The sequence below is a fragment of the Saccostrea cucullata genome, unplaced genomic scaffold, assembly GCF_032062105.1.
Source record: "Saccostrea cucullata isolate Sc308-1 unplaced genomic scaffold, CSIRO_AGI_Scuc_v1 ctg1003, whole genome shotgun sequence".
NCBI lineage: Eukaryota > Metazoa > Mollusca > Bivalvia > Ostreida > Ostreidae > Saccostrea > Saccostrea cuccullata.
The window spans coordinates 27,291-52,832 of NW_026926129.1; the positions used below are offsets into that span (position 1 = coordinate 27,291).

Consider the following 25,542-nt stretch of genomic DNA (forward strand, 5'->3'; position numbering starts at 1 on the left):
GTTTGTCAATAACCAGATTAACCAATCAACGAGCTTGGCGCAAATATTGTATTGAGAATTCAAGACACGGATTTGCGAGTCTTATAGTACAAGTGCCTGCGGTAATACTTCTTAAAGCAACTTTAGAGTAATTTTTGAAGATGTCCGGAAGAAGAAGAGTCCGACTTCCTGGAAGATTTCAAGAAGGTGAAAGACGTAAGTATGGTAATTTGTAATATGACCAGAGTAGAAAATCGTATAATAGTTCATTATGAGGGCGCCAAAAGTATCAATAATATTACCGATGCTTTGAACAGTATTTGAAAAAAATGGCTAGGCTTTGTATAATGTATAGGTCGACAGAAAAACCCCTGGCCTGGGGGTCAGAAAACTTACGCAAGCTCACTTTTGATTTCAGTCTCACTTTTCCACTATAATTATATTAATTCCTTTTGTAAAAGTGAGACAGATCAAAATGAGTTCGTCAATGTTCTATGGCACTGTATCCTGGACTGGTAGAAAACTGTGAAATAATGAATTTCTAAGACTGAACCTGATAGCATACTTGGTTTTTAAAAAATGAGAGAGACAGGTCGGTCCAGTCCAAAGACTATTTTTACCTGCGTATACGTAACTATTAATTGCGCATGCTATATATTATTTAATAAACCTACTCAAAGTAGCTATTTTAACCTACTTTCTGCTTTGCTTGCATTTTGTGGCAAAATGCAGGAAGACAGTTAACATGTTAAGTTCCAAATTTCTTGATATGATATCACTGATAACGAATATGACAAAAATTTGGCCTAAAAATGATAATTTCGTATATTTTCAATTTTGCATAGAAACTAATGTAAAATTGCTGATTGGGGAAGTAATCATTTTTGACCAAATTTTTGTTGTTTTTGTCATCAGTGTGACTTTATAAAAAAAAAGTGGTATTTACCATGTTGCGCTGTATATATATCTATTGGCCACAAAATGCAGATAATGCAAAAAGTAGGTAAAAATATCCACTTTGTGTAGGTTTAAATAACTACATAGCTATTAATAGCCACGTAGGTAGAAATAGTCTTTGGACTGGACCTGAGAGGAATCAGTATAACTATACACACAGTTACATGCACTCTTAAAAAAGATTTGAAAGACAACAGCTATATATAAGTTTATGTCACCCATTGAAAACAGACTTGTCAAAATCTTTCGGTCCTGTCGGCAAAGCCGGTAAAATTTTGTCTGGACCGATAACATTTAAGAACACGTCAGTCAAGATGACTGTTTGAAAAAAAAATGAAGGTAATGCAAATTTAACAAAGGTCAGGATCTGGATGCGTAGTTCAAGGTCACAAACACAGGAAAAAATGGCTGCGTACGCAGCAAGTTGACGCTAGCTAAATTTGTTATAGCAAAGTCATAAAACTTATCATTTATGTCTATGTTAAAGACTCTCTATCCCAAGAAAGGAAGCTTGTTAGATTGAAGGCTATTGAAAATAATAAAGGACATTTTGGTGCTTTTATTCAAATGATTTTACCAGCATCAAAATGACGTACAAGTATCTGGTCTGACAAAAGTTTGACTGGCCCGACAAAACATTCGACTGTGTCAGACCAAATGTCTGACAGCGTTTAAAAAGTTTGACAAGTCTGTTGAAAAGAGTGATTATTATTACGTTGCAGTCCTAGAAGACTTTCCCTTTTTATTACCATTGAGTATATTTCTCAAAATTGTGTCGGCTGCTGCACCATACATCTTGATTGTTGTCAAGCCCAATAATGAATTTTCTTATTTTTCGAATTTTATATGTGTTTCATGCATTTCTGTATTATGTTTTGTTTTCAATTTTAGTATGGTATGTAGTCCAATTTACTATGGATAGCCAATTAAGTGACCCCATATCTGCAGACGATATAGAGGATGAGGATGGGAACACAGGCGAAGACCGTACATTCAAGGTCGGCGACCTCTGTTCTGCAGTATGGCGTGATGGGGTCAATTACGAAGGAAAAATTGTGTTTGCCTCTGGTATGTTCTGTGTACTCAAGGTTTCAGAGAACTTACAAATATGTAACTTTTTTCTCAAGAAATTGAACCTATTAATCAAGCAACCAAAGACCTTGAATGATTGCATTAGCTTGGAATCAAAATCTAAGACTTAAAGAGGTATCATTATGTTCCTGTATTTTCTGGGTAACCCTTTAGTTAGCCCCTTACCTTTGAATTAAAATCCCCACAAACATATCTGTATCCTTTGGGAATTAGACGGAAGAACTGTTGGTCAGGTTATATTTGATGGCCAGCCTTTTATTTTCAAAATTAATTAGGTATAGATTAATTAAGTTGTTAAGACTAATTTGATATTGTTATAATGGGCATTTGACAAGGTCTAAAACAACCATAATAGAAATCTATGAATGATGCAATATTTGTTATAATTAATGCCTACACCACAGGAGATGGATAAACAAATATTTTAAGGAGTGGAAAAATCATGGAAATCTTAAAATCAAGGTTGACATGATTTTCTTGCATTTTAAACTGTTTAAGGTATTAAATTGTAATTTTTTGATGGGCGTATCATGCAGTGGCGTGGCACTTTATTGATTACCTATGAACATTAATCTTCACGAAAAATAATGATTACACAGTTAGATTATATAAGTTTGTATACAGTATTGCCCTAACAGGATTTGTCTTAAAATGTTCAAATTAATTTCAGAGGACAAAGAAAAGTGCTTAAAATATAAAGCATCAGAGAAAAAAAAAGAATCCAGGAAAAAGGAAGGTCGAAGACGAACTTTCTAAAAAGAAAAAAAGGTGAATATTACAATTCTGCTCTGTTACTCTGTAATTCTCAAACATTTGATTGTTAAAGAGTGTAAAGGAAATTAAAGTTACTGGTTGTAATTTAAAGAAATTGAAAGTACAGTAGTTTGAATAATTTAATAAGGGTTCTGATGACAATTAGCTGTTTGGTTAAAAGCGGTCAACAAAATAAATCTACTTGTGCATTCAGTGTGCATTATGTGTTTGTGTTTTAAAATATATTTTTTCATTTAGAGATGGCAGAAAAGAAGAAAAAAGAGAATCAAAAGAAGGCAGAAACAGCAGTAAAAAATGCGGAAGAAATCTTCAAAACATGCATGAGGAATGATTCAGAAGTAGGTTCTAACACAACTAATACTAGTACATCCCTGTCTACTGCCCCAGCCACATCTCCCCCTTGCTTGACCTCCCTGTCTACCCTTCCATCCACATTTCCTCCTAATACAATCCCTCTGTCTACCTATCCATCCACAATTCCCCTTAACACAACACCTTTGTCTACTTACCAATCCACACTCGCATGTTCCCCCAGCATGGCTCCTCTTTCAACTCACCCAACACCATCTGCATTTCCCCCCAACATGACACCACTGCCTATTTATCCATCCACGCTGCCACTTACTACAACACCCTTTACTTATCAACCACCATCTGCTCATCCCTTCAGCATGGCATGCATGCCTGTATACCCAACCCCACCTTCGATTCCTTCTGACAAACCACCTGTATCTACTGCTCCTCTGACTCCTCCATTGCCCAGCTCCAACTCTGGCACTAATTTGGCAACATCATCTTCTTTTCAACACCAATCCTCATTTCCATCTAATTCTGACAACATAGCAATGTCTAACTACCAAAACCTCCCCTCATTCCCTCCTAGCACAGTTTCTTCTTTTCCATCTCAGCTTACTCCTCCTTCTTCTGACTCAAGTAGTGCTTCAAACCCATTACTAAACTTTTCTTCATTATCTTCTCCCCACCCATTAGATACAGTACAATGTGGGAATTGCGAATTGAAGGAACAAAGCTTCAAAAACCTACAGTCCTTTGCAGACCAACTCGAAAGAGATTTGGATTTCTGGAGGACTGAGGCCAGCAAATTAAAAGCTGAACTAGGTTAATTTCTATTTTTTTTTTTTTTTGCAGGTTTAACAATTTCTTGTAAAAGAATTTTGTATTTAAAACATATTTTTTGTTATTGGTTATAAAGAAATGTCTGCAAATTTCAGTTTCTAAATTTACTGATAGAATGTAGTGTTACAAAGACTGTTTTATTTTTAAGACTTGCTGAGACAGGAAGAGGAGAAGGGAAAAGTTTCAATTTATTCGAGCTCAGAGCACTATATGCCGAAAAGAGGAACAAAAATTAATAAGTGCCACTATGTAAGTAAACTTCATACTTTAAATAAAAAACAAAATGAATTTATGATAATAAGTTCCAATATATGTATAAAGTTTTATACGATTTCAAAGACAAAATGAGGAATCGCACAGTTTTTTGGTATATTTGAATGTAAAAATCTAAATCTTAGCCATTAACATTGTAGAAATTTCTTGACAACAATGAAACAGTCCCTGCTGGGTACACACAGCTGGTGGAGGGACACCGACTATTCGTCCCAGTTACGTGGTTAAGCGATTTACAAGGCGCTTTCAAAGGAAAGACGAAAACGTGTGCCTTCAAACTCATGATAAACGGCTTCTTTGAACCTCATGAGATGGTTGGCACAACAGGATGTAAGGTCGCAGATTCCGAATTAGGAAGAGCCCTGAAAGGTTTGTTTTTTTTGTTTTAATTATGATTAAGTGTACCAATTCAGGTATCATTTCTTGTTAATCCTAGAAATCTTGCAAGATTTGTTTTACATACCTATAGCAAAACTCGGTTATACCAAAGTCGCTGAGACCTGTGAAATTACTTTGCTATATCCGTAATTTATTATAACTGTATAAGAAATTCTTATAGTTGGGAATCCAGGACAACTTTGCTATATCCGTGATTTCGTAAAACCTTGTTCGTACTAAATGAGTTTTACTGTTCTCCTTGGATAAATCAAAATTTTTTTCGTCACCAGTTACTCAGGTCACTCATTGCTTTTGATCTTATAGTTGTTGTATAACTACTGAATATTTCGGACTTTGTACTTGTATAATATAAACTGAGAATTATTTTTTCAAATACTGGGAGTAAATTTCTTTTCTAATTTGGAATGAAGCATGTTAAAGAAAACTATGAATATAAATTTTAATTTTTATCAATGGGACCCTAAGGTTAAGGCAAACAGTGCCAACATCTTTCTGCTTCTTATAGAAAAACTGAAGGCATGTCCAAAATATTGAAAGCCCTTTACTCATTGGTGAATCCAATGTTCACATTGATTATGACTGATAAGTACTGTAAATATACAAGTTTGTGTTCATGACTGTTTTGTTTTTGTCTTCAGCATATGCCCTAAAAACCTTCACCATGGATGGGAAAACTGCCATCTCAACATTTAATGCAAAAATTGGGACTATGGTCCGGGCCCATAAGAAAATTCAAAAGGACAAAACCAGTGCTTAGATGACTTGAATAACTGCTATGAATAATTAAAATCTGAGACTTATTGCTAAATTTCAAAATTATTTTGTCTTCATGGTTGTGTTAATTATATTCAGACTTCTTATTCAATATTGTTTATTCCAAAATTATTGTATTCATGGTTGTGTTAATTACATGTTTATTCAGACTTCTTATTGATTTCTATTCCAAAATTATATTATGTTGATCTTCATGGTTGTGTTTTTCATATTCAGGTTCTTATAGATGTTGTTTTTTTTATGATTTTGTTGTATGTGTTTGTCATGTCTGAAAAAGTGTTTTGTTCGGTGATGTTACAGCTATACATTTTTTTTATCAAGGTTATTATGCAGTAAACTTATTTTGATCGACTTCTTATATCAGTTGTATTAGGTCATGGTTTTGTTAATTGATGCAGGTTTACATAAATGCTAGTATTTTTATTTTCTTTTGTGTGTGCAATCAACAAAAGATTTTTATTTGTCTATATAAATTTTGGTTCAGAAGGAAAACATTTCCATTAGAATGCATCAATAATTTGTGAGGCTGCTGATGACACCAAGTACATTATTCTATTGCTCAATTAAAGATGCATCGATGTGCAATTTAATTAATAGTTCAGAATAATAGGAATTTTTCATTTTTGATTCATTGTTTGACAAACATATCTTTGAAATCCATAATCACGCAATTTCTTCTTTGTACTAGTTGCATATATATATCCTTTTTGCTATGTTCTAAAAGCTGGTGTCTATACGTTGTTATTCTTCATATTTTATCCAAGATTGTGAGGTGCTTAACATTGCCCATAATTTAGTCAAACATTTCAGGTGATTTTCTAGTCAGTTTTGTTTAAATTCACATGTATATACGTTTGCATATGTCACAATATGTAACCATTCCTAGTTAGAATTGTACTGTGTATATATGCATATTGACATAATACATATATTTTGATTAATGTATATTTGTCAGTATTTTCTTGAGGAAGAATTTTATGTATAAACTTTTTATGGCGTTTAATTATAATTTGAGTTTTAAAAAAAATTATTTTGATATTTCATTCTTTGATATCTCTTTTTTTTTATGTCACTTCCTTTTCTAGTCAAAGTTCTACCAAAGATATTCCATTTATGGTGCTATTTTTTCATTGTACTTTTTAAAAATGAGCATTTTGTAACTTTTTTTGCCTCCTGTGTAAAAGAAACATATTTAGAGGATATATTTTTGTGAAAATAAATTGAGATTTAAATTTTATTATATTCTCTTGTGTATACTGAATTTATATTTGTATTAGAAAATTTTGATGTACATGATTAGGACAGACGGTTTTCATTTAAAATTATCAATTAATGCTAGCTAGCATCTAGAAAATCTGTTTAAAAGATTGTATGCAGCAATTATTTCTATTTCAATATATGGGCATGTGAATGTTTGCTGCAGACTTGCAGCAAACTTCATTTGCATGGTAAAATGTTTGCCGCAAGCTTGCCGCAAACATGCCGCAAGCTTGCAGCAATGTTTGCAGCTAGTATGCAGCAATGTTTGCGGCAAGTATGCAGCAATGTTTGCGGCAAGTATGCAGCAATGTTCGCAGCAATGTTCGCAGGTAGCTGTTCTTATATGGGCATTGGAGTGTTTGCCGCAAGCTTGCCGCAAACCTCATTTGCATGGTAAAATGTTTGCTGCAAGCTTGCAGCAATGCTTCTCTGTATTGGCTTTACTTATGTCTGCTGCAAGCTTGCTGCAATGTTCGCGGCAAGCTTGCAGCAATGTTTGCTGCAAGCTTGCGGCAATGTTTGCTGCAAGCTTGCGGCAAGTATTCGCAGCAAGCCCTATTTTTCGGTAAGGGGAAGCAGTTGTGTTTGCAGATTTTAATTAATGGATTTATTGAGAAAACTGTGATCTAATTTAGAATAAGGAGTCTGCATATTCTAGCTAGTATATAACTTAGAAACTGTGCATAGGTTATCATGGCAGCTTGGCATAAACTTGGCACAGGTAATACTTCAACAGTATAATACTCAAAATTGTACATGTTTTAAGGTTATTCTTCTTGCTTATTGTTGCATGCTTTGACTGAAAAGTATTTTTTCTGTAATAATTAAATAAGTAGAAATTGAATAAATTGACAAACAAATCATTTTTAAAGAAAGGATACTTATTGGGCAATACACTGTATTAATTGATGTGATATAATGTACATTCCATCAACAATATCGCATGTTGTGTTATACTCAGTGATTTATCGGTGTTAAGTGAATTTGAATCTGATCATTTGGGATCAAAATGGCGTTTTTACGGAAGTACGCCATGTTGTGACGTTGTAGAGAGCCCCCTTAAGATGGTATTGATAGCTAATAACTTAGTAGTTATATATTAAAAGGAATATTCTTTAAAAAAAAGAATCAAAATTGACAGCAGAATTCAGAAACTCCCTAAATTAATCAGTGTGCTGACCTCTTGTTTTATGTGATTTGTATGGTCTTTGTGGGAAAAACCAAGGTGTGTGATAAGGCATTAAACATTGAAAAAAATTGAAATGACCTTGATTAATTTTGATTTTCCTGCCATGGATAGAAGTTTCAAGGGATATATTGTATATATGGGGAAAAATTTGCCCCGGGCCATTTTATTTCACCCTAACACTGGTGGGGGAATTTAAAATGGCGAATTCAAAGAATTCAGTACAATTTCTTAAACAACAGAGTGACTGGCCGAATTTAAGACTGGGCAAAATGGTTTGCAAGATTGAAAGGGTGAAAATAAACCGTGGCAAAAATAAGCCTGTATATAATGCATGTCTACAGTAAAATAATAATTACTTTCCAGGGAGATAAATCTTACTCAGCAGGAAACTACAAAGAAATTCATGTCACATAATATTTTATGTGATTTATTTTGCAGCATCATGTCCCAATGTGATACAGAAGCCGACAGTTATATCAATGGTGGGATTACCAGCCCGTGGCAAGACGTACATGTCAAAGAAATTGACGAGATATCTCAACTGGATCGGAATTAAAACGAAAGGTATATAGTCACAAAGTAGACAGCGTGGAAAAAAACAGAAGGGGGACTGGGAAGTTAAAATTTTATGAACAGAAATAGATTTTCTCAATACTTTTACCTACTGTGTATGCTATCTAGCTACGTCAATGGGAAAATAAAGAAATATTATCTGAAAAGCACACATAATTATTGGAAGCAGTTAAAAGTGACTAGACAACAAAATGTAACCTATGAATGGATTTTTGAATTACTCTTAACAATGTGATTCATATATGAACTATACTACAGTTTAAATGACGCAATGAAAATTTTATGCATTTCACAATGAATATGGTAACAAACATGCATTAAATTATGAATAACAAGATGTGTTTATGAAACACTTTACCCCCAATGGTAACACAATTCTGGAGTGGGACGAAGACTGAACTGGTTTACACTAACCCTTGACAGGGCAATAGTTATGGGCTAGGTTAAAGTTGACAACAGACAGACAAACAGACAGACAGGGCAAGCACAATATACCCCCAGGATCTTTCGATCCGAGGGCATGAAAATCAATGAAATTCAATGTTATATATGTTTCACTCAAAAATTGAAATGTTTAATGCTGATTTGGAAGCTATGTCCTTCTTTAGAGATTTGTCTGGTTGACAGGGGATGCTTACAACTCCATGGCACCTAATCCCACCTCTGATGACTTCAGAGTCCTTGTTTGCACTGCTCCCGGTACATATTGTTGCAGTGGACTTTTATAAAGCTTGATTCCTATTCATTATTTGCATACTCCATGCAGAGATAAAAGAAAACAATTGTTCTAAAGTATGATGTACAATATTTGGCCACAGTTTCCAGCTCTCCAAGAGTCAACATTTCTTTCAGCGTTCAATGTGGGCGAGTATCGACGGGAGGTCTGCACGGATTGCAGCCACGACTTTTTCCGTGCCGATAATGTGGAAGCAGAGGCCACACGACAGTAAGTTGATCACCCTTCACCTCACGTTTGACAAGTGTTTTATAACATTTTCAGCTTTTAACGTCGGGGAATATCGACGGGCCGCCACTGACAAGTATCGGAATCATGACTTTTTCCGACAAGATAATACGGAGGCCCAGGCAATTAGACAGTAAGTGGGTCAGCTGTACCAGGAAGTTTGTTTTTTTTTACGTACTAATGTTTTTGATTACACTTACTTAAGTTTCTGCAATGCTTTCACTGTCTTTTACACACTTGTGTGTTAGCCATTAGAAGAACAAACTTTCACAGAAGTGTAAAAATCTTTTTTTTGCTTTATTATTCAATGAACCAGATCTGTAAAAAAGTTTTCTCACTTCTATGCTTTATGAGGTCAGCTTATGTCAATTTTTAACCGAGATAACTTCAATTAAAGATATGACATGCAATATTGATGCAAATTTAAATGCATCACAAGTAAATATAACTGTGCCCTCATATTTTTTCTTGTTCAAGCTGCTTTAAATTGGTGCCTGTATAAAGCATTTAAACAGAAACACACTATTAATTTTAGTTTCAAAATTTTCTAGTTGAAATTATGATATTCGTAAATTGGTGTATGCTTTAAATGCTTGATGAAGTAATTTTGCTACATCAGTAGTGTTTATATTTTAGCTCACCTGAGCTGAAAGCTCAAGTGAACATTTCTGATCACCCATTGTATGTCTGTGTAGCTTTCTGTCTGTCTATCTGTAATTTTTAACATTCCCAACTTCGACTCAAGAACAACAGGGCCAATTTTAACCAAAATTCCTATAAAGCATCCTTGGGTGAAGTAGAGTTTTTTTAAAAAAAAATTGTTAAAATGAAGAACCTTCTTCTCAAGAACCACTGGGCCAGGAAATTCAAAACTTATGTGGATCTTCCTGAGGCATTGTATAATCTAATGTCCACCCTCCCTTCCCAGCAGTATGGCTGAGCCATTATAGCAAATGAAATTTTAGAATTTTATTAGAAAAATTCATTAAAATTCCCCTTCTCAAAAGCAGCAAAGCCATGATGAATCATGTTTTGAATGTAATTTTCAGCATCCTTAAGGATGGTAGAAAACTTGTTGGGAATTTATTGGAAATTCCTTTTAAACCTTCTTCTCCGAAGAACAAAAAAGCCATGAGAAATCAGTTTTATTTTGAAGCAACCTTTTTGTAGTGTAGATTAGATTTTATTCAAATCATGGCTCCTAGCTGTGCTACAAAAAGTGAATCAAAATTTTACATAGGAATATGTATATAAATATATGGTAAAAATCTTATTCACAGCAGGACTAAAGTGACTCAGGTGAGCACTGTGGCCCATGGGCCTCTTGTATTTTGTGGATTTATTTGTTACAAGGCTTTGAAGGTATCAGGCACTACTGTAGGGTAGACCTATAATGTTGATTTCTCTATTATAAATTATTTACCCCAATAAGAAAATTTGGAGGATTAATGTATAGGAATCATATTCATTTGTAGTTCATTTTGTCATATTTTTTTGGTCAGTCTATCCATGCAATTTAGTATGACCTACAACTTTTTCATAGAATCACTGGTAGGTCATAAATGGTACAAGAATTGCTTAGGACCTGAAGGTGTATTGTAATCTTGACCACAAGTTTTTCCACAAGTTAAAGGTCACTTTTTGTGAAAAATGTATAATTCCTACCGCGACTGTATGGTGCAGTGGAGAACATTAGAGGCTCATACATGTACTTTGATATAACAAGTAATTTTGGTGACCTGAGGATGTATATTTAGGTCATTTCAGCAATTTAAAAGTTATATTACTGACAGGAAAAGTACATTACTGACAGTAAAACTCGTGTAGTTCGAACACGGATATTGCGAATTCATGGATATAGCGAAGTTATCCTGGATCCCCAGCTATATAAATTTATCAACCTTCGTATACGAATATAACGAAATACGGACATACATGTAGCAAAGTAATTTCATACAGGTCCCAGTGACTTCGCTATAACCAAGTTTCACAGTATTCATGTTTGGTCAATAACTTTGAGAGGGAGTCGAACTACTACAGTCAAACCATACTGCATTTAGAAATTGTCTATTAAATCAAACAGACCAAAAAAATCATGGCTTCATGGATCTGAGATTAAAGATACAAAAAGAGGTAGTGATCGGAACCATACTCACCTTGAAATATTAATGGTCTTCATGTTAGTAATGTTTAAAGTAACAGACTTCAACTGTATAAATAAGTATAGCATGTTATTAATTAATTTATACATGAATTTTACAAACCTCTTTTTATCTTACAGGAAGTGTGCTTTGATGGCAATTGATGATGCCTGTAAGTTTCTTCAAAATGGAGGTGAGGTTGCTGTAAGTATATATCTACAATTGTATTTACTTGTCAACATTCATTTAAATTCTGAAAAAGTATTAATTAACAATTAAAGGGCATGCATATACGTAATCTCCATATATATTATTATGATGGTAACCTGATCAGAAGAGTCATATCACATCTCCTTTACAGGTGCAGATCTTCAGATTAATCTTTACGCTTTGTGTCTTGTTTGATCTGATGATCTGCGCCTGTCAACTCGACAAGATACGACCCTTCAGATAAAGTTTTTATTATAATGATAAATTTATTATATACCCCCTTTACAATTAGCAAAATGTAGTTAAAAAAAAAAAGAAATCAATTATAATATTTGTCCCTTAAACAATGTATAATGTCAAGGAACTTTTTAATCTGTAAGAAAAATAACGTCATGTTTCTGCGTACATCATTGGTGATATTGCTTCAGTAAACCTGACGGTGTGGTGATCCAAAAAGTCTGATCACAACATCATGTGATTGCATTAATTCAACAGTAAAATTGAATGATACATAGTTGGATCATCTTCCCTAGTCAAGAGTTTCTGATCCATTCCACATAAAGCCTTGACCGAATAGACTAAGTTTGACGGGGTTGGAAATGCGTTGGGGTTGGAAATGTGTTCTCTGATTGCCTCATCCAAGTTTGCATGAACCAATCAAAATGATTGTTTTATTAGGGCCCCGCTTGGCGGGCGCCCTATAGTGATCAGTCTGTCCGTCCGTCCGTCCAGCTGTCCGTCCGTCCGTCCGAGATCTCTTGTCCGGAGCATATCTTCTCTCTCCTTGGCCCAATCAGGCTCATACTTCACCCACAGAGTGCCTTTGGGTAGCCGGTGTGCAGTGACCTTGAACCATGTTTCTAGGTCAAACATCAAAGTCATAGCAGAATTATATGAAAAATCCTTGTCCGGAGCATTGCTTCTCTCTCCTTGGCCCAATCTGGCTCATACTTCACCCACAGAGTGCCTTTGGGTAACCGGTGTTCAGTGACCTTGAAGCATGTTTCTAGGTCAAACATCAAGGTCATAGCAGAATTATATGAAAAATCCTTGTCCGGAGCATATCTTCTCTCTCCCTGGCCCAATCTGGCTCATACTTCACCCACAGAGTGCCTTTGGGTAGCCGATGTGCAGTGACCTTGAACCATGTTTCTAGGTCAAACGTCAAGGTCATAGCAGAATTAAATATGAAAAATCCTTGTCCCTAGCATATCTTCTCTCTCCTTGGCCCAATCTGGCTCATACTTCACCCACAGAATGCCTTTGGGTAGCCTGTGTGCAGTGACCTTGAACCATGTTTCTAGGTCAAACGTCAAGGTCATAGCAGAATTAAATATGAAAAATCCTTGTCCGGAGCATTTCTTCTCTCTCCTTGGCCCAATCTGGCTGATACTTCACCCACAGAGTGCCTTTGGGTAGCCGGTGTGCAGTGACCTTGAAGCATGTTTCTAGGTCAAACTTCAAGATCATAGCAGAATTATATGAAAAATCCTTGTCCGGAGCATATCTTCTCTCTCCTTGGCCCAATCTGGCTCATACATCACCCACAGAGTGCCACTGGTCAATGGATATGCAGTGACCTTGGTGGAAGTTTCTAGGTCATGGTCAGAATTAGCCTTTCTGTTTAAAATCTTTGTTTGGTGCATAAATTTTTCCCCTTAATTTCAGTCAGCCTCAAACAACACATTCCATAATACATTTAAACTCAGTTATAAAGAAGTCACTGCGACCTATGAAATAACTTCGCTATATCCGTAATTCGTCATATCTGTTTAATGAATTCCTTAAATTTTTAAAGCTGGGGAAACAAGATAACTTCAATATATATCTGTAAATTTGCAATATCCGTGAAGTGGTACAAAACAACTTTTACTGTAGTACACAAATGTTCCTCTTCAAAATAAACCCTTTTAAACTACCTTACATTTTCATGTTCATTGTTGAAAGCGGGGCCCTTTGAGATGGCCACCATCTCAATGATATCTAGTTTAAACTGAACTAAATTGTAAACAGAAAATCACACCAGTTTTAGTCACAAGGATAATGTCTTTATCATTAAATAGCCCAGTTAAAGGTTTGTCTAAGCTTTTTAGTGGAGTTATATTGAATTTATTACCGACTTCCAGTATTATCTCAAATTCTCTCTTGAATTTGTTTTCTCTGATTGGCCAATAGCAGAGGTCAGTAGAGTTCAAAATGTGTAATCTCACTAGATGGCGTGACAGTAAACCCAGTCTTTGCGAAAAAGAAAAATCATCAGAGAACATTTGGACAGACAGTTAAAACAATTTCACAGGACCAAACAAGTTGTCAGCAGTCCAAAACTTTTATCATTTAATGATCATAACAATGTTTCTTTATGTCATATAAATCAATAAACAAATAACACATTAAAATATAACTGCCCTATCGAAATATTTTCGAAACCTCATGGCGGAAGTAGGTTTTAAAACAATCACAATCAACAAAATTTTAATGTGTTTGGTATTAGTTAAAGTGTCTATATGATGATATAGAAAATATAAAAGTTAAAACCCAACCAAAACAAACCTCGGACAAACGGACTGATTTTACTTGGTAGTGCATCAGACCAGTAAGACTTTCACCTGTTTTGTCCGACAGACCGGTGCTTTTGGGATAGACTGTAAACCCCGTCAAACTTAGCCCATTTTGTCAAGGGTTTATATGGAGCGGAGCGGATCAGAAACTCTTGACTAGGGAAGATGCAGTTGGGTTTGTAATGAATGCTTATATTCTCCCCAACTGTGTAACACTCAGTTTTACTGTTGATTTTCAGGCAATTACATGACAATGTGATCTGACTTTCCAGATCACCACACTGTGGTTTTCTTAGTGCATATCACCCCCACTCTGAAACTGATGACATATTACTGAGTATGCATAATGTACTGATGATCTAACCTTTAAACTTGATGTGATGCAGCTCTCTGGCTCATCCAAAACTGTTCTTATAATATTATACACTGAATGCATCTTTTACTGTAAGTCGTTTTAATTCCTTGGTGTTAAAAGTTCAGAATTTCTCAAAAAAGTACCAATTGCGATTGTTTTGATTTCATGCTGCAAGAAATTAATTTAAAGTTTGCATAAGTTTTAGGACCATTACACGCTTAGTTTGGACTTTCAGTAAGGCGTTGCATTCTCGACGTTACCTAATTAGCTTCTGAAATTTACACAGCTTCCCTTCACTGTTGAAATATAAATACAATAGAAATGCGGCCGAATGTCAACTGGTGTAGTAAATAGCCAATTAAAAGTTCTCTCACGACACAGAGGTGGGGCATACGTCTCATCGTTGTCAACAACAATTTTAAGTTCCTGTTGTTATTAATTTCTAAACCAATGAGAATCTACTAGTATTCGTCATTACGTAGGGCTGAGAATGCCACGCCCACTGAAAGTCCAAACTCGGGAGAAAATTGTCATAAAACGTTTTAAAAACTAAAGTTAGCATTCACGACGGGTTTGATTTTGTGGAAAACTCATTTATCGCGAACATAGTGAAATAAAAACCATTGTGATTATTTGCCAGTCTACAGTATTAAAAAGAGATTTGTTAATAACAGAAAGGGTCTATATTTCAAGGTATATTTTTTTGACAGGTACTGGATGCCACCAACACAACTGGAGAGAGAAGAAAACTCCTTTTTGACATCATTCAGGTCAAGAACAAGTTCAAGCTGTTCTTTGTGGAGTCCATCTGTGACGATCCTTCTATCATTGAAGCCAATATTCTGGTATGTCCACTCGGTTTATTTTTGTACACAGTAGGACACTGTTACTGCACCATATTATATAAATAGTGCCTGTTTTGGTGGGTAACACTAGAAATTGAAATCCCAAGAAAACCATTGTCAACCGACGTGTCAGCAGTTGATAGTGGTTTTCTTGGGGTGTCAGTTTTAACTGTTACCCTCCAAAACAGGCACCATTTATTTTTTTTTTTAATACTGAATGTATATTTGATTCAACCTGGTCAGCCCCAAAAAATATTTGGAGATCATTGTTCAGTCAACATTTAGAAAGCATGCAGTCAAATTCCTTGGTTTTGTTTTTCTCAATAAGAATGCTGAAGAAAATGTTACTGACCTCTTTATGTTTGGTTGATACTCAGAGAGAGTCTTCTCTCACCTAAGGTTTTGTGATTTCTGCACTGGCAAGCATTTTACATCTGTGGGTTAATTGCATACATGTTAACCTATTGTGATGAAAAAGAGGGAGATTCAGACCTCAAAAGCGGTAGCATTGCGCGCGTGTTGTTTAACGCTTGGATTATCGATATCTTTCATGTAATATACATGTATATTACAAGCCTTAAATGAAATCAGGTACCTACACTTATTAATATTAAATATCAACAGCAATAAGAAGACAGAAACACCTTAAGTTTGACATAAATTGTACAAATTTAAATATTTTTCATGCTCATCATTTTGCTTGGATTGGCTGCTTTACTTAGCCTTTTGAAGAGTGATCTTTGCTGAAATAGCCTAAAAGCAATAATTCTGAATGTTCATTCAGTTTTTAAACAAAACAAATGATGGCATGGTTTAATCTAGATCTAAAATAAGTTCGTATCTTTCGTTATATAAATCAGATTTCCCGCGATGATCGAAAACGAAAGTAGAGATGTGCCACATGGCTTGGTCAATCGAGTGATCGAGTGATTTCTATTGACTTTCTTGATAAAGTTGTGAGCTTTTGTGCTTTTAAAGACGATGTAAAATGCTTTCATCTAATTCTTAAAAGCTGCATCTCCTTTTTCATGGCAGGGATGTTGATTAATTTATCGTAACCAATGTAATCACTGGTAGTCTTATGTTGTTGTCGTTGTCAAATCCGTGCTTGAAATCTATGTACAAAAAAGCGTTTGTATGATTCCGAGTCAAATCACGCGATATCTAGCGAGATTTTATGAGAGTGGCTTCAAAAATGGATACCCAAGCGAACCAAAAATACTTTAGACGAAGCTTTTGTAGAAAAGCGGTAGATTTCTGAATTAAATCGGTAGGCGGGAGATGGAGTGAAAAAGCGGTAGACTCCCGCCTAAATCGGGAGAGTTAACATGTATGGTTAATTGTTATTTTCAATCAAGCTACAGTCAATGGACAAAAGTATTCGTCATTTTCAAAATGGCGTCGCGTTGTTTACGTTCACAACGGAAGTTTTAAACGGAGATTTGTATACTTAAAATTAAAGTAACTTACCTAATATTTGGTCAGGTTTCCCTTCATACGGATTACTTCTTTAATCCGATCTGGAATGGATGCGTAGAGGCTGTGGACGTATTCCAAGGGGATGTTTTCCCACACTTGTCTAATTGCCTCAAACAGCTGATCGCGACTTTCAATAGTTGCGGACATGCCTTTGAGCTCTCTTTTGATCTTTAACCAAATGTTTTCAATCACATTTAAATCTGGAGACTGAGCTGGCCAATCTGTGCAGTTAATATTATTTTCAGTCATATAGTTTTTCACTACGAGAGCCCTATGTACGGGAGCATTATCGTCTTGGAAAACATAGTCTTTGTTCGAGAAATGTCTGGCAATTACAGGCCATAAATTGTTGTCAACTATTTCCAAGTATTTGAGTGCATTTATATTACCTTCGACAGGTACAATAGTTTCCATACCATCAAAACACATGCATCCCCAGATCATAAGTGTTACCCTCCTTTTCGATGGCGGACAAATCAAATGGGGACTGTTCGCTTCGGCGTCCTTTCTCCACACATACACACGGTTATCTGTCCCGATAACAATCTGACTTTCATCGGAAAATATATATTTTTTCCATTCATTATCACTTTTCCAGTTTTTTCGTTCTTGACACCATTTTACCCGTTTTTTTCTGTTCACACATCGAACCACCATAGTCCTCCTTGCACGTTTCCTTTTGTACCCTTCTTCACGTAATTTTCTAAATACTGTTTTCTCACTAAATTGTCTTCCTCTTCCTTCGTTCAGTTTGTTTGTTAAATCCGTCAAAGTGTCCCTTCTGTTTGCTTTAGCGAGGCGACTTAACTTCGTCTTGTCCCGAGTTGTAAACAAAAGTCGACGGCCAGATCTCGGCAAGTTTTCTACAGTACCCAGTCTGTCAAATTTATTCAAAATACTCACGATTGTTGACCTTGGTATACCAAACATTCTCGCCAGTTCTGCTTTATTTGGAGTATGGTTTGCAGATTTTACGATCATTTCTTTTACCTCAGTGCTCAACTGATTTTCGCCCCATGTTTTCGAGTGATGTTTTCCAGTGTTTACAGACACACAAGTGACAAAATGACGTCACAAAATCGTGACGTAATTTCCCCAGTCTCTTTATTGAAAGTTTCATTCTATTTCGTTTGTTGTATAAATAGCGCAAGTGGAAAAAATAGCCGAAAGAGGCATCGCGATTAACACAACGCCAATTAAAATGACGAATACTTTTGTCCATTGACTGTACAATGCAAACTTTATACTGGTGTCTCATTATATCGCGGTGCTTAAAAATTTTTGCATAAAAAGTGTAATTCCAATTGTTTACTTAAACTTTCATCAAATGATATTCATAAACCAAACTATGGCCTATCTTTTTAGTATCAAATTATTTCCCAAGCTTGCATCGTTTAATTTGTAGTCTATTTTTAAAACAGGAAGTCTTATTTACCTCCTAAATTGGAGAGTCTCATAGTATCGCGGTATGGGGAAACATGCCACCTTGTTTTTGACACGGACTTCAATTCTTATTATACCCCCGCAAACGAAGTTTAGGGGGGTATATTGGAATCACCATGTCCGTCTGTCTGTCCGTCTGTCCGTCTGTCTGTAGACAAGATTTTGTCCGGACCATTTCTCAGAAACTGTTGGATGGATTTGTCTGAAAATTTATACACTTATTATTCACCATATGAAGGTGTGCACCTGGGATTTTCATCATGATTGGATGATTTTTCTGCATTTTACAGGCGTTTTTTCTTTTTTATTTTGTGATTTTGTTTGGCTCATAACTAGAAAACTATTAGACTTACAATCATCAAACTTGGACAATTTATGCATCTTGGGTAGACGGTGTGTCACGACCTATTTCAAAGTCACTGTGACCTTTAATTTAAGTGATTTAAAAAAAAAAAATAAGTCTTTAAAATTTTTAAATTTCATAATACTAAAAAATGTAAAAATATAGTTGTATCCTTATTAAAAAGTGCTAAATTAAGTAAAAACTTATTTTTTATCATATACTTTACAGCAAATTCTGTAACAAATGTTAATGATTTGAAAGGAATTCAGTTTGTCCCATGGGCATAATTATCAAGCACTTACAGTCAAGGAGAAATTTTGATAGCAGAAATGTGCATATCAAATTAGAGAGTTCTTTATCGGGAGTTAACTAACAAGAGCATCATGTAGTGCTTATCTTAATTTTTCTCTTGGGAGTTGGGCAAAAAGAAATGGCCTTATAGTTGCTTGTGTTAATTAAGAGTTCTTGATGGCTGTAGTTCAGATAAAGATCTTTCAATTGGTGTAATGTAATTAAAACAAATTGATGTTTTAGTGTATGATTAAAACTGAATTAGTATTGTATAATATAACTAAAATTAATTATACATGTGTTCATTGAAAAAAAAAATTACATTTCAATTTTTATATATTTGCAACAAATTGCAGTCATGTCTCACTTAGAATTTTATAGTCTAAAGAATAATTGATTTTTGATTTTTTTTTTTATTAGACTGTAGCATTTCCATTATTTTCATAAAATATGCAATAAACAATTTAAAGCTGCAGATGGATATTTGTTAAGCTTTAACACAGCCAGTTTAGAATTATATGATGTATTATTTAATTAATCCCTACACTGTAAGTCTCTTAGAGATGTATGTACAATATTTTAAGCATGATAAGAAATGGAAATTAGATCATTGAAATCTGTGTCAATCTGTTAATCAAGGTTACTTGATTTTCTTGCACCCTAACCAATTTATGATTATCAAACAATATTTGATGGGGGTATCATGCTGTGGCGGGGCACTTTATTAGACAATAGTGATCAACACCTCTTACTAGATCCATAAAATATTTCTGAATTGGCACCTACTCTGAAAAACCCAGCGGGGGTATTTGTCCCTATTGGACAGTTCTAGTTTTTAATTTTACGATGTAATTCTACATAAAAAATAAGCAATCATCCAAACTAAAGACTTTCAAAACATGAACTTTATTATGCATTTTACTAGATTATAAATTCAGTGGTCTAAATATACTAAAAACAGGAATGAAAATCTGGAAAAATGCGTTTTATTTGAATTAAAACTTTTCCGACGCATGTTCCATTCTTTGTAATCATCACAAAAATTTACATTCAGACGACAGATAGATAGATTTATCCACAAAAATGATATGAGCTGTGTATATGATTTTTTGGAATATACCGCGATACTATGGAACCCGCGATATAATGAGAATCGGGTATATATGAATTTTAAATTCTCTCATTGTGTCACATACTCTGTAGTATATTAAATGCTAACTTTATATAATTATTTAGTTATGTTTCTCCATTCTATTTTAGTGTATCATACCATTCATTTTATTTTATTTGAAACTATATGTCATACAGTCATGGAAAAAAAGTGCCTAACAATAATTCAATTTTTAGGCAGTGGTTAATAATTATTTTTTTGTCCATTATGTCACAGGAAGTAAAGGTGTGTAGTCCAGACTATATAGGGATGAATAAGGACGATGCAGTGGAGGATTTTATGCAGAGAATAGAACACTACAACAACATGTACGAATCGCTGGACCACAACAAGGATAAAGACCTCTCCTATATACAGATATTTAACCAAGGGGAGAGGTTCCTAGTTCATAAGCTAGCAGGTATTAAATAGTGATAAAGACCTCTCCTATATACAGATATTTAACCAAGGGGAGAGATTCCTAGTCCACACGCTAGCAGGTATTAAATAGTGATAAAGACCTCTCCTATATACAGATATTTAACCAAGGGGAGAGGTTCCTAGTCCACACGGTAGCAGGTATTAAAATAGTGACAAGGATCAAGTCACTGTCCAGTTAATAGAGAATGCTGGGAATAGTTGAAAACATGGGATAAATTGCATAAGGGGCATAACTAGACATTTATTCCTTATATTTCCATTTCGTTGTGAAATAAAATTGTAAATTCAGATTTTAAAATAATTGTAGACTAATAAATTTAAATTACACAAGGCCTCTCATGTCAGTTTCAATGTTTCTGCCCACTGACATCAAACAGGAAGACAGCTGAAGGAGATTTACGTGCATATTTGGCCTCCTTAGGGTCAGACACAAAGACAGATGCATAAGATTTACATGCATATTATGCCTCCTTAACTCCTGACCTATTTCTTGGCAAAATTTACATTCTGATAAAATGATCAAGAAATCAAGTCAAATAACTTTCAAACAAATAGAAATGAAAATATATACAGTTAATTATACATACTAAGAAGTTGAGGGTTCCATATGTTGGTGTTGTATTAAATGTTGAGTTTGTAATAAGGATACTACAGACCCTGAGACATGCTACTACCCCACATGCTCACTGCACGAACGGTACACGAACGCTACACGGTTTGCACGAAACGCTGCACGGTTTACACGAAACACTACACGGTTTACACGAAAGGCTTTGCACGGTTTACACGAAAAGCTTTGCACGAAAGGCTGCACGAAACGCTTTGTACACGTTTCTCACACGCTTTGTACACGATTCTCGCACGTTTTGGCCTTGATTTAGATTTTCTACTCGGAATATCTTGGGCATTTTATGGTTTTATCATTAATTAGATGGAAATCTTTCACAAAGCCACATTTAGCAGCTGTTTAAATTAGATATCAGTACACTAGTATTATATAAACCGATAGAAATATTTAATACTCTGACAGTCGTAATTAATTAATAAATAATTGTCATTTCATATTTATTTATTTATCCAACTGTTTAAAAACGAAATGCAGATATCATGAATGACTGTTTAATAAAATACATTTTTTTATATATTAGTCATTCATTTCAATGTAATATTTTTACGAGTATAATTTAATAAATTAAACACAAATTCGATTTCTTACTGCAAGTATATGAACTCATTGATTTTAAATAATATTGATTATATTGTGTTTGATTTCCGTAGTCGGATTATTTTTCTTGATTTTGATATAGTAATAAAATTTGCCTGTATACTCTACTAACGATTATTGATACATTTTCAAAGAAATTTTTTTATCTTACGTAAGCATTATCCATAGGAGGAAACCGGTAAAGGGGGGATTAAATGTGATGTCTTAATCTATTTTTAATCTCTTTCTCTTTGTACATGAAGCTTATCAAACAACATCAGTATACCCATCATACTGTAAAATCCTTCATTTCAAAACCCGACTAAACGTATGTATATATGTGCACATTAATTAATAGTCGCGGAATTTGACTATACATTATACATACAATGTAGATCGATCTTTACACCGGTATTCAGGTATATTACAAGAAAACTTAAATATCTTAGATGAAATAAAAAGTACGTGATTTATAAAACAAATAATATGCAATTATTCATGATTTACTCCTAAGCTTTTCTTACATGATATTCATGAAAAGACTACCAAATCAGTTCTGTTTATTTTACTGTTTACGGCTAGAAATTCGGATTTACAAATAAAAGATGAAATCCGCTGTTTTATAACTTGTACCCATTAAATATTTATAGAACCATTTTATTTAAAAAAATAAAATCCAGTCATAATTTTCAGGTGTCATTAAGCCGTGAACTCAACATGTACATATAGCAAAACAGGTTTTCAGTTGCCATGCACTCTGAGCCCGTGATTGCTGTTGTAAATGACCTTGATCACAGTTGAAAGGTGGAAAGAAGATTCCAATACATTTTTAAGGGGTTTTTCTGTGCACATATTAAACAAAGGATTAAAAACGGAATAGAAAATTAAGCATTTATTTAAACTAACATTAGCTTGAAAGTTCCAACAAAAAATGAAAGACTGTACTTGTAATTTAATTTTACACCCCCCCTCAGTTCTAAACATGTGATCGTCAGTGCATGTGAATTAAAATTATAAAATCCATTTATTTGACAATAAAGCAAGAAGTTTTATGTATTAAAAAGTATTAAATGACACATCGTTTCAAAACTTTCATTTACGTACTTTAAATGTAAAGACAAGAGCGGAGTCCTGATATATTTTTGCTTTAAATTAAAAAAGAATAATACTGGTATTTCTTTCTTTATTTGAGAAAAAATATTTAAGAAGCCATGATCGCGTTGATAGTATATTGAATTCAATGCCCTTAAAATTGTTGTACATAGTTGATTAATTTGAACACATTTTCTTTAGAAGGAAAAGAAAACAAACAAATATATATTAGACATTACCGTGTAATTTCATTTTGCTGTTCCCTTTTTTGTTTGTTTTTTTCTCCTAAAATATCACTAGCATAACTAAACTTATTCAATAATAAAATACTAATACAATTTGACATCCTGACCCATCGATAGCCATATTTAAAATGAAATGACTTCGGAATGAATCTTACACGATTCTTGCACGAAAGTCACACGTTTCTCACACGGTTCTTATACGAAAGTCGCACATTTCTCACACGGTTCTTACACGCTCGCTACACGGTTTGCACGAAACGCTTTGGAGCTTACATGAAACGCTGCACGGTTTACACGAAACGCTACACGGTTTGCACGAAACGCTGCACGGTTTACACGAAACGCTACACGGTTTGCACGAAACGGAAAGCACACGAAAGTCACACGCTTTTTTGGGGTAGTAGCACGTCTCAGGGTCTGTATTATGAGTATGCCCCAAAACATTCCAAATGTATGCGTTCAATTGGTCATTGGCATCAGGCAGTAGAACACATTGAGCTGTTCCAAGCATTCTGGTCTATTGACAGATCTGACATTTAATAAACTGTATATCAGAACAGTGCAATAAATAATGTTAGGAAAAAAGCTTTAATTCTTTCATATTTTCAGTGAATTTTTGTATGTTTATTTTTTCAGGTCATCTACAAAGTCGTGTTGTATATTACCTCATGAATATTCATGTGTTGCCAAGAACTATATACTTAACAAGGGTAAGTAAACTATGGCTTTGATGGCCAATTTCTGAATTTTAATCATCAAAAAGACAATTAATATTCTCAGAAGTCTTCACATAGTTCTTCTCTTTTAAGTTTTTTACAGTGCAAAATGCGAATAGTCACTGTATTAAAAAACACCCCTCCACCTTATTAATGTATAACCATGAGTTAAAATATATAATTTGAAGTCAAAAGACATTTAAGTTATCAAACAGAGTTTTAATTCCACATCCATATCAGGCCCAAGTTTCGAAACATTTTATGGTGTGAAGAAACATCAGTAATGTACTCTATGTTTATTACTCCAAGTGACTGAAAAATTGAAAATTACCTTAAAATCTTTTTTAAAGGATTTTATGTCAGTGGCAGATTTCCCCTTTAAGCCTCCACTTCCCTTGGTAAAAAATTAATTGTAGCTTAAAATACCTGATAGTCAATGGTCAAGCTGTACAGTGTACTTTTTTTAATGATTTTTTTTTTGGTATTATTTTTCAGCATGGAGAATCTCAGATGAATCTAGAGGGGAGGATTGGGGGAGACAGTGAATTGTCACCAAGGGGGGACGAGGTGGGGATCTATCAGATGTCATAGGGAAAGCATTATTTAGATCTGTTCAAAACTATATTTGCATGAACAAATATACATGCTTTTTGTTTTCCCTTGTTTTGGTTGTTTGTTCTTTTAAAGTTTATTAATATTTAATTTAATGTACAATTTTAGTATGCCTCTGCCTTAGCCCGTTATGTGGAAAATGAAAAAATTGCTAATCTAAAAGTGTGGACTAGTGAACTCAAGCGAACGAAAGCAACGGCCAGACATGTAGATGCCCCAGTGGAGCACTGGAAAGCTCTGAATGAAATTGATGCTGTAAGTTAGGCGTATATTATGTACCCAATACACTTAACATACTCAATTACAAACAAAAAAGATTTAAAAGAATTTACTTAAAATATAAATATATATCAGCTGATAATAAAGGATTAAATTGTTTATAACTTTTGTTTATACCATTATGGGAAATCTCCATTAATGTCTTCTTGTAGGGTATATGTGAGGGGATGACCTATGAGGAAATTCAGGCCCAGCACCCCATGGAATTCGCAATGAGGGATCAGGATAAATTTCACTACAGATACCCAGGAGGGGAGGTAAATTGTGATGTATACCTATTTACAAGGGTTTCATGGTAAAATTAAGTTAACTTATTTAATTTGAGCATAAGTTTGAATTTCACCCAGTTTATACCTGGTAATGTGGACGTTAAATGAATTAGAGACAACTGTTCACAACTTTCTTGAAAGATTTTTTTTCATATCAAATTGTTTTAAAGATTGTTCCTTGTTTGAATCTTCTTGTATGGATAAAGCTTCTTATGAAAATAAAAATATACATTCTAACTTTTACTGTTGAGAACTTTGATAATCTGTTTTGGTCTGTTTTATGATCTTCTATATCAGACAAATATTTTTACAACACAGTATTATCCTAATGAGATCTTATAAACTTTTCAGTCCTACCAGGACCTAGTGGCTAGACTAGAACCAGTCATTATGGTAAGGCATCTTCAAGTTTCAACTGGGTCATCAGAGAAGTTAATAATTTGAAATCTGTGTCATTTTAAACATAAAAAAGTTAGAAATATATATCTTTTCAAAGCA

General features: G+C 34.3%; 1 protein-coding gene across 1 annotated transcript in view; it reads left to right on the top strand.

Moving 5' to 3' along the window:
* Nucleotides 1–50: 50 nt before the first annotated feature.
* The window catches only part of LOC134270872 (uncharacterized), a 33,666-nt gene continuing 8,174 nt past the window's right edge, over nucleotides 51–25,542 (top strand). Inside the window, 19 exon segments of the mRNA XM_062753122.1 lie at nucleotides 51–195; nucleotides 1,828–2,004; nucleotides 2,699–2,736; nucleotides 2,738–2,793; nucleotides 3,038–3,921; nucleotides 4,088–4,188; nucleotides 4,353–4,581; nucleotides 5,250–5,365; nucleotides 7,333–7,366; nucleotides 8,273–8,398; nucleotides 9,408–9,504; nucleotides 11,653–11,716; nucleotides 15,346–15,480; nucleotides 20,424–20,607; nucleotides 23,805–23,878; nucleotides 24,380–24,451; nucleotides 24,605–24,751; nucleotides 24,928–25,032; nucleotides 25,396–25,437. Of these exon segments, the coding sequence (XP_062609106.1) occupies nucleotides 141–195; nucleotides 1,828–2,004; nucleotides 2,699–2,736; nucleotides 2,738–2,793; nucleotides 3,038–3,921; nucleotides 4,088–4,188; nucleotides 4,353–4,581; nucleotides 5,250–5,365; nucleotides 7,333–7,366; nucleotides 8,273–8,398; nucleotides 9,408–9,504; nucleotides 11,653–11,716; nucleotides 15,346–15,480; nucleotides 20,424–20,607; nucleotides 23,805–23,878; nucleotides 24,380–24,451; nucleotides 24,605–24,751; nucleotides 24,928–25,032; nucleotides 25,396–25,437 (2,736 nt within the window). The 5' untranslated portion in view covers nucleotides 51–140.